We start from the raw sequence: 10,659 nt of genomic DNA, 5'->3' as shown, positions 1-10,659 counted from the left end.
CATTCGCCAAAGTCAGGATAGTTCTAGAAAGTAGAGAGCGTGAGAATAGTCACGTGATCTCGATGACGCAACAGTATAGACTAATGCAATATATACATATATATAGTTGTGTCGATATCATTAGCAACCAATCATTCGTACAGTGAAAATCCAATTGCAATTTCAAGCAAGATTTCAGAAAAAAATAGTTTATAAAGAAAGAATTCACACTGTTGAAAGTCGGAGTTCCATGTCCATATACATAATATTACATGCTCATGCTTTTTATTCTATTCTTTCTTTTCATTTTAGGCTGTGTTAAAACAATCTTCACGTATATACAAGGTTATTACAAAGAAAACTCCATAATTAAATTTATATCTCGAAAACTAATTGCTCACCCTTATAATGTGACGGTCAATCGCACTATTTGTTGGTAAAGAGTTGGCGTCAAGAGTTTACGGACTTACAATGCTAAAATCCAAAGTTCGATTCTTCGTGGTGGATGAAGAGCAGAAAGCATATTGTTCAGCTTAGTGATAAAAGAAACAAACCATGTGAATTGAATAATCTGAACTTACCGTATCTGAAAATTCCACAAATTTAGAGATGTAATACCACCAGGTTATATGAACCATCTAAGAAAAAATAAAAAAGAGAGAAGAGGTTAAATAAAACTAAGGACTTATACTGAAACAGGAAAATAATGCTCTAATTCAAAGGTAATCAAAACTTGTAATTACTCTTAAAATAACAACCATTTATTTTCTTCTGACTTGAAAAAAGTACAGTGTAATAAATTCAGTAAGAGTTTATAGAACAAATCATGTAACATTCGGGCGACATATTTCGCATACACGCGTCAAGGGAATGTGCATTCCATTAGTTATTGAAAATGACACTACGAGTCGCCACTGTATTACGTATTCGAAGTTGCTGCTATAATTTTCGGTACTTCGTCTTCCGAGCAATGACATAGAATATTAGAGCACATGTTATCTCTTCAGGATTCTCCTGAATCTGCCATAATGGCATTCTTTGTTTGAGGAATGGTTGATGGGTTATAGAGATAGAATTATATCTTCAAAAAGCCCATAATTAGTAGTCAGCGTGGGTTAGATCAGGGGAGTGTGATGGTTAGCTATGATGGAAGAGGTAAGGACCAACCTGTTTCAAATGTTCGTACTGACTTAATAGCAACCGCAGTTGTTCATTTTGTGTATGTGCGAATACAGTGCCCTCTATATCATGTTAAAATAGTTAACAAAAGATCATCTACTACTTTTGGGGGATTATATTTTTACTTGGTTATGTTTAAAAGAATGAACATCAAGAATTAGCGTTTATAGTCATAAGTCTTAATAATTTGGTTCTGCCGTTGGACGAATTTCTAGTTTACATTTCTTTCATCAGAAATTCTGATCTGTCAACTCTTGTTAAAAACAAACTTAAATAAAGCAACAATTGAGCTATTAGTGTACTTAGAAAATAAAACAAAGAAACTTCAAATGATTTTTGAAACTTTAAGATTTTCTTGTGCTTTTTTTCTTCTATTTAAAAGTAAGAAGTAAACAGTTAGGCTAAAAATTTATAAAATTTATAACGTCAATTTATTGACGTTATCCTCAAACGTTTCAATGGGCGTGTTCCGTGCAGGAAAAGTATGAAGTTTCTCTAAAAAGGTGAAACTAGAAGTAAGAATTAAATATCGTTATCAAACTAATAATAATCCAAAATAACATTTAATTTAGTACGATGAAGTATATACCAGATATGAAAGTTACCTCTGTCGCATCAGGATTGTCTGAGTAGTCGACAGGCTGACATGTATAGCTGTATTTTCCAAACCAGCCAAGGATTCCAAGCTGAAATAAAAAACAAAACTTTTTATCTCGACCTCAATTCAACCCATAAATTTGATTTGTAAAACAATTATATAATATGAATTAATATAATTGACATCGCTAGGCTTAGAAACATTTAAATTCAAAGTTTTGAGTATACTGACTCGTAAAACAACTTATGAATGAATGTTCCTACGCATTTTATTGAAGAATGTTTTATTTATTTATATATGAAATACGTTTACAAATGATCGCGAGTACTAAACCAATAAGAATTATTAGCGTTAGCTTTAGCACTAGCCAAGCACGATCTGTTGTAGGCCTAGCCTATCTCATAATATCATAAATTATTTATAATAAAACTCTAAAATTACAGGTTGCTGCTTTGAAAGGTAGTATCTAGTTAAAAACATATAGTAAATTTTCGCCATATTAAAGGTAAATATTCAATATTAAATAGTTCTTAGCACTAGGAAAGTAATAAAAATTCTATTGAAACTAATCGCGAAATTAAATCACCTTAAATTTAACTCGTTACATAAAAAAAATTGAAAAAAATACAGAATTTAAATATAAATGAGAGAGAAGTTATAAAGTTCGACAAACAAGTGAAATAAATATTTAAAATGAAAAAAAAAACGACCATTCAAAGCTCATTTGAATTGTATAAGACCAATTGTATAATTTAATTTTAATTTTTCTTACAACAAAAAATATGCATTAAATTTTTTAGGCCTAAGGAATGAAACGAAAATCACAATTGTCTGCAGAAATTGTTTTATCACACCCATTTTATTAGTTGATTAAGAATTTTTAACCAGAAGTGAAACAGCATTTCATATTAATTTTTCGTTTATAAAAGAATTCCTTTTACGGTTTTTTCATAACCCCCTTACATTTGAAAGAGTGCACACAACAGCGACGAAGTGTTTTTAAAGTGATATTATCAAACATTTAGTCAAAAGAAGTGTTTAAGTCCACTAAATTTCGTGAAGTTGCTGCTGCTTGGAAGTTAATTATTGATAGTAAACGACATCCTTTCTAATTTTTTTGAAAAACGTACACTATTTCCTCCTCTTCACTCATAAAATTGGCGAATAATCAGGGCTCAAACGAAGATCATCCGAGAATTCATTTGTTGGTTTAATCAACTTTACTAAAAATTATCAGCCCACATTAGCCGCAAACTCGCAACTGGAATAAGTATATCTGTAGGTGAGAACATCGATTTTATTTCACTGAAAAAGAAAAGGCGCAATCGCGCTGGTTACTTATGTTTTAATAACCATTTCTTATCCTCCAATATATTACGTCACCACTTTAATTTGAAATGCCCTCTAGTGACACAGTAGTAAGTCTTAATCACCAATACACAAGTTCTTACCCTCTGATATATTACTTACGTTATCGCATTAATTTGAAATATCCTTCAAGGGCACAGTGGTAAGTCTGAAGGCTTATAATGCTGAAAAAAACTTTCTACATCCATTTACTCAACTTTCACTGCCGATTTTAAGCATTTTGCTGCTTTACAAGCAAAATTTTAAATGCTGTTCTGCAGCGGAAAAACCCTTCATCATTTCTATCAATAAATAACATCACGTGAGCAAAATATGACAATTTCTGTTAACTCTACTTTAGTAGGCCTATCTGTGTTTTGCCTTGAACTATTTAAATAAGTTGATTTTTCCCTTTTTGGCTGCAAAGGCATGAAGTACTTTATGGGTCCATTTTGTTGAGTTTAATATAAGTTAGTTTACATCTAAGTTTATGATTGAAAATCCGGTTTAAGAAGTGTAACTAATCTAATAATTTGTCTGATTTTTTCTTCTAAGCGAATACCTTCCTCTTTATACACTAAACCAAGGCCTGACGATTGCCCATTACTTTTGTTCTCTCTTTAGAACCTCTTAATATCTTTTTCTTTATCCACTAAACCCGGCCTGATGACTGCCTATTACTTTTGTTCTCTCTGTAGAACCCCTTAATGCCTTTCTATTTATCCACTAAACCAGGGCCTGATGACTGCATATTACTTTTGTTCTCTCTGTAGAACCCCTTAATGCCTTCCTCTTTATCCACTGAACCAGGGCCTGATGACTGCCTATTACTTTTGTTCTCTCTGTAGAACCCCTTAATGCCTTCCTATTTATCCACTAAACCAGGGCCTGATGACTGCCTATTACTTTTGTTCTCTCTGTAGAACCCCTTAATACCTTCTTCTTTATCCGCTAAACCAAGGCTTGATGACTGCCTATTACTTTTGTTCTTTCTGTAGAACCCTTTAATTCCTTCCTATTTATCCACTAAACCAGGGCCTGATGACTGCCTATTACTTTTGTTCTCTCTGTAGAACCCCTTCTCATACCAACATTGCCTAGTGGTTAGGACGCTTGACTTGCAATCTGCAGGTCGAAGGTTCGATTTCCCGTCATCGAATATGTTCGCCCTTTCAGCCGTGCGGGCGTTATAATATGACGCTCAATCCCACTATTCGTTGGTAAAAGAGTAGCCCAAGAGTTGACGGTGGATGGTGTTGGCTAGTTGCCTTCCCTCTAGTCTATCACTACTAAATTAAGAATGGCGAATTCAAATAGCCCTCGTGTAGCTTTGCACGAAATTCAAGTCAAACCAAGTAAAACACAACACTGTTAATATTGTTGTTCCAAAAGGAATCCCAAATTCTAACGTTTTTGAAACTTTGTGGTATTTAATTTAAGCGACATAATATTTGAACTTTTAAACACTGTTTCTTACTCCGAAATAGCTGTATGAATGTTTTTTCTTAAACACCTTACAGCTTTATTTAGTGAATACATGTTTAACAACAATTAAACTGTATGTCTACTTTAGAAAGGAAACTTTCATTTTTCTTACCTTATAAAATAAATATATACTTGCGAAAACCATGACGAAGTTATAAAGTAGCATAACCCTGTGCAAAACTAATGGTCTCCGGTTCTTCATCAGGAAAGGTCCGAGTACCTTAACAAAGTACACGTAAGACAAACAGATGGTGACGGTCGAACCAGGGCCTTGCATGAACATCCATCCTTGTACTCGGGCATCTGGAAGGTAGCACAATGTGACTTCAACAGGGATACACGTCCGTTTGTTCTAGAACATTGGACTATCTGCTGTGTCCACCACGGGAACTTAAACCCCTAGATTTTAGTATTGTAAGTCCGTAGACTCACTGCTGTTCTTTCGGGGGACGAAAAATACGTGCGGACCCTGATATATATATATAAAGTAATACATTATATGAAAGATAAAAACAAATTCTCAAAGCTCTGTTTTATATATTTAAAATGGTGACCTTCATGATGTCACTCAACTCCTTTTATGTATCACTCATTCAGTTACACCACCGCTCCCAGTTTGACCTTGAAGTAGAAAAGTCCACTTTTCGAAAGCGCTCGGGTTATGAGGTTTTTATCTTTTCATATTAACTTATTGAGCCTACGTGTTTTTCTGACATCATGAACTTAAGATGGGCTGTTAACGTATGAATACCTAACTGAAAAATACAGGGTTGAGTACACTATACTAAAATGATTTCGAATATGCAAGTTACCAAGTTACGTGACTATCACAGCCGTTATAAATTCGCGGAGGAACGGTATGTATTAAAACTACATTTTGACGTCGTTTGGCGTTATTTAAACAGTATGATGCCACCGAAAATTTTACGCTTTCGGGAAGGGCGTGTAACAGCCAATTTTAACTTAATATACATACATTCAGATCATAAAGATGTGTTCAGGTCAGAGATTTAGAACTTCCAAGATAGGGATATCCTTGTACTATTTTCCACGTGTCTTGAGACCAAGTGAGCGAACTTCGACTACAATAGAATTTCGAAACAGTGACACATGCAGCGGTATAAATTTAGTTTGTTTGTAATTAAGTACAAAGCTACACAATGGGCTATCTCTGTTGTGCCCACCACGAGTACTGAACCCAATTTGTTAACGTTATAAGACCTCAGACCTAATGTTGAGCCACCGGCAGCGGTATAAATAAAACAAGAAAAACTAAACGATCGTAAATACGTAAAGATTGGTGAAGTCAGTGTTTATGGCGGAAGCTTGGTGAAGCCAATGTTCTTGATGGAATTAAAGTGAATCCAACTTCAGTGACAGAATTTTTGTGAAGCCAGGAAATGAGGTAAACTATATATATATAAACATCACATAAAAATATAGTTATCTTTGTTTCTCAAGAAATGCAGATTGTGAAATATTTAAAGAGTTTGAGTGTTTAATAAGCAGATGTACACTAGCGTTTCTTACCAAAATAATAAAAACAACCTTCACTAGGGACTATGATATCATAGGTAAAACTTCTAATTAAGGAGGTTCTCACGGCATTGTCCGTGTAGTTTTGTTTCATCTCTCACTCTCTTGGACGCAGTACTCGATCCAATACATAAAAAATTAGTTTTTAATATATAATTTTTTTCCACTAAAGTTCATAGTTATAATTTTACCCTACCTCCATTTTCCAGCGTGTGGTTATACCAGTCTTTCATATCATTTAGTAGATCCATCACGTCCAGAGACGGTAACCCTTTACTCACAACACCAGTTTCCTAATTTGAGGCACGAGATGCTAGAGGATAGCTTGTATTTATAGGATTTGTATAGTAGTGCTGCCATCTACAGGAAATCGAGGGAATTTTCAAAAGACGTCAACTGAACGAGCACGTCTTTACTGAGAAATATGAAATTAATGAGTACACAAGAGCGAACGAGGAGTCTGGCGTCAAGGTTGTTGTTTTCAGTTATTTAAACTGAATTTAAAAGATACAGTGAAGAATGGATTTTGTTCGAAGTCTGACACTATTATTTTTATCACACAATATACTTAATAAATTGACAATATTTGCATACGGGAAGCATTTGGTTGTATTTCACAAACAACTGGAAAAATTGTTTAGCGACACTTAGGAAATTAAAATATACTTTTTACCACATACATTCGAGTCTTATTTATTTTCTTATTCGTTTCATGGGAGAGAGCAGTATTTCATACTTATAACAAAGCCAGTTTTGAACTACTGACCGTGGTATAACAAAGCCAGTTTTGAACTACTGACCGTGGTATAACAAAGCCAGTTTTGAACTACTGACCGTGGTATAACAAAGCCAGTTTTGAGCTACTGACCGTGGTATAACAAAGCCAGTTTTGAACTACTGACCGTGGTATAACAAAGCCAGTTTTGAACTACTGACCGTGGAAGAAGACATTCAATCAACTGCACTCCCACTATCCACGCTAATAATTCTCTCTTTTATAACTCAACCACAGATTGAAGAAGAGAGAATATACTGTAGTATCGCACAGATTCCAACCCAATTCGCCAGCTCCGAAATCTGGAACTCAAACAGCAGTACCAATCCACGTCTTAGAGAGAATTAATAAGAACAATTACCCTGGTAAAGATTAATAAATTATGTACTGTTTTTTAAAGAATATGCTGTTGTGTTGTATCTATTATCTGCGAACTTTTATCAATCAATCTGTTCGTCCCCAGTGGCTCAGCGGTCACTCTGAGGGCTTATAGTACTAAAAACTGAGTTTCGATATTCGTAGTGGGCATGTCACAGATAGCTTGTTGTATATCTTTGCGCTTAGCAACAGAGTGAAATCTGTCTATTCGCCAACTTGGTGTAAAATGTGTTTCATTCTCGCTTCCTCGTGACAAACAAGAACTTGATTGTCATAAAAGTTGTATGATTTGAATTGAAAGATTTCATTCGTTATGTAATTGTATGCTGTTTTACCCGTCGTACATTTTTGCACATTTTGTGGGTGTTAGTGCGTATGCCTGATTTATGTTCACTGTTATTTCTTCTTAACTTAAAATATTGTAAGATTACCGCACAACAATCAAGAAAAATAAGAACTACAAAGTTTTTGACAAGTAAGTACTTAGGTTTGTATTCCAAAATTGAAACTTTCGTTGTCTAGCCTTAAAACCTTCCGTTTCATTACAACTTGAACACTGTAACCCTGAAAGTTGTTTATTTTTTTACCGTGAGGCATATTTATCTCCAAAGGACACATACTTAACCTTGCAGAGGTCACCTGAATTGAGAGACAAAAGAAGGGGAGGAGTTTCCTACTGAACTAATAACTTTAATATAGGGTTCATCGTCTGGCCAAGTGACCTTAATGTGCTCGAGATTCTGTAGATCTTCATGTGCATTCATACACTCTTTGTACATATGTATACACTGCCATAAAGGGATAATAAATATGATAACCATATGTGAGAAAAAAAAAAGAATACTTTTTACTGCTTACGTAATATTAACGTATGAAAAGGAATATCCTAAATAAAATATCTAATCAAGAAGTAATCCGTTCAGTCTCTCGGCGAATCAACGGTAACTTAGAATACTAAGTTCGATTCCCTGCCGTGGACGAAGTGTAGATAGCCTATGATGTAGCTTTTCTAGACAGAAACAATAATGACAGTTGTCTGTGCATAGCCGTCCCCAATTTTGAACTGACAGACTATAGGTAAGGATGCTAGTTAATAGCACCCACCGCCAACTTTTCGTTAAAACATAATTTTTCATAGAATTAAAGCATTCAAAATAAATTAACTCTATCTATTCTAGAAACTTATGAATGAAAGCAAAGTAAAATATGATACGTCAACATCACTACATCAGCCATATCCAATGCCGAAACCCATCCGGCTGGCTGGACTACGACAGACATAGTACTAGACAAGGTGCTATTATATATTACCTACTGAAGATCAACATTTTAATGGCCCCATCTTTTAGTAAATCTAAGGAAGCAAAATAATGAAAGGATTTTTTTAAATATTTGTACCCCGCAAGAGCGGCTTCCCGGCGGCTCAGTGGTAAGTTTGTACTTATAATAACTCTTGTATTCAAAAACATCAAACACAACTGATATACAAAGTGGGACAAAAGTTAATATACTGTTGCTACTAAACGGGTGATATTAAAGAAATGTCCCCCCTCCCTGTGGCTCAGCCGTAAGTCTCAGGACTTATAACGCTAAAAATCTGGTTTCGATACTCGCGGTGAGCAGAGCATAGATAGAACATTGTGTTTCTTTGAGCTTAACAACAAAACAAACAAAGGAAAATATCACAAAGACAATTGATATTTGACTATTTTTGGTTTCAAAGTGAGACGTTAAAAATTAAATTAGGTTCTAAATGATACAATTGTGTAGTCACTTTTACCCTACCCTGTATCTTTAACAAAGCTCATATAATTTTCTTAGAAAACATCAAAGATAATGTCTCACAAAATGTCAAACGTGACTCCAGTGTCTTCTCAGGAAATATCAAACAAGATATGTTTTGTTAAAATAAATTTGTGATTTTATAATTTTTATACATTTTCGTACAAAAAATATGAACAGTTTTGCATTGTTGAAATAATATTTATATATTTTCTACAGTTATTTCATTTCATGTTGAGCGCAGGTTGCCTCTGGATTTCGGAGATGGCGAGTCAGGTTCGAATTCGGGCGAACCCCAAAATATTTCCTGCAATTTAAGTTGTGGGTGCGCTATAAGGGTGACAGTTAATCTTCTGGTGTGTATGATGAGTGGTAAGGTGTAATTTACTGGCTGTCTTCCTTCTGGTCAGTAGATTTATATTAGGGACGGCGACAGATAAAGCCATAATACGAAATACGTTTTTATCAATTCTCTGAATGATTAAATTGCTTATCACCCATCTAGTAATAGCCGTAGGATTAATAGAAACGGATTAGATATATTAAGAACTATTAATTTTTTTATCGTCATGTTTTAATCACCCCCTTCTGTTCAACGCGACAACTTTTAACTTATCGGTAGCTTTATATCCTTGTCCCAGTTGTTGATGTACACACTCTGAAGAACGTACACAAGCTCTTCCGTTTGTTGTTAAAATTTGTTTTTAGAGCTGTATCAGATTAGTTCCGAATTTATGTGTGTCTTCTGAATGAGTTATTACATAACATCACCTTCACGTTATGGATACAAACTCTTTGATTGAAGGCTAACGACGTCTTGGTTTACACAGAAATGTAAGGAGGTACAGCTATTCATAATCCATAAAATCATTGATCCAGAATAATTCCTCGTGTGAAATGTCCTTAAAGTGTGAAATATTCCAAATGTGTGAAATATTCTTATTGTGTAAACTGTGGAATATTTTAAGTGTATGAAATACTCTGATCGCATGAAATGTTCTTGAAATGTGAAATACTCTAAATATGAGAAATATTCCTAATATATGAAAAATTATCAATGCGTGGAATACTCTCAGTATATGAAATATTTTTAATATGTAGAACGTTTTTGCTGTGTGAAATATTCTTACCGTGTAAAGTATTCTTACTGAAGCGCGCTAAGCTAATTATATAGGTTTTCTATAAATACATCACGAAAAGTAAACGAAAGAATTCGATTTTACTTTGAAACTCACTTCGAAACTCGGATGTTTTCCAATTCTGGTTTCTAAGGTCTCATTAGTTTCCCCAAACACCTAAGGCAATGTGCCACTTGGCCAGATTACCTACAACAAGGAGGCCTGGTCCGTCTGGTATGTTGCCCTGGGCGTCTGAGTGACGCCCATTTTCTTCGTTGGGATAACCAAAAACGATCATTCAGTTCCGGCATTTTCTCAAACACAAGGGAAGATCTATGTTCTAAAGTCGATAAGTATTTCACCTAGAATTTGACACAAATACGAAGAGGTAACGAAACAGCTATTTCCTATCAGATTCAATGTTAACAATTCTGTAGTCGATTTCTTTAAAAAAAAAAAAAAAAGAAAGAAGAGAGGAGAAT

The 10,659-nt window shown here is 34.5% G+C and overlaps 1 protein-coding gene across 1 annotated transcript in view; it reads right to left on the bottom strand.

Moving 5' to 3' along the window:
• LOC106464654 (elongation of very long chain fatty acids protein AAEL008004-like) overlaps positions 1-6,375 on the bottom strand; it is a 13,967-nt gene extending 7,592 nt beyond the window's left edge. Inside the window, exons 1-4 of the mRNA XM_013924814.2 lie at positions 6,321-6,375; positions 4,701-4,891; positions 1,764-1,844; positions 561-617 (exon numbers count right to left, since the gene is read on the bottom strand). Of these exons, the coding sequence (XP_013780268.2) occupies positions 561-617; positions 1,764-1,844; positions 4,701-4,891; positions 6,321-6,375 (384 nt within the window). The remainder of the gene's footprint in view (positions 1-560; positions 618-1,763; positions 1,845-4,700; positions 4,892-6,320) is intronic.
• Positions 6,376-10,659: the final 4,284 nt, after the last annotated feature.

This window comes from Limulus polyphemus, unplaced genomic scaffold, assembly GCF_000517525.1.
Source record: "Limulus polyphemus unplaced genomic scaffold, Limulus_polyphemus-2.1.2 Scaffold1710, whole genome shotgun sequence".
In the NCBI taxonomy this organism is placed as follows: domain Eukaryota; kingdom Metazoa; phylum Arthropoda; class Merostomata; order Xiphosura; family Limulidae; genus Limulus; species Limulus polyphemus.
Note: the sequence above shows the minus strand (reverse complement) of the source record. Positions and strands in the feature narration are given on the sequence as shown.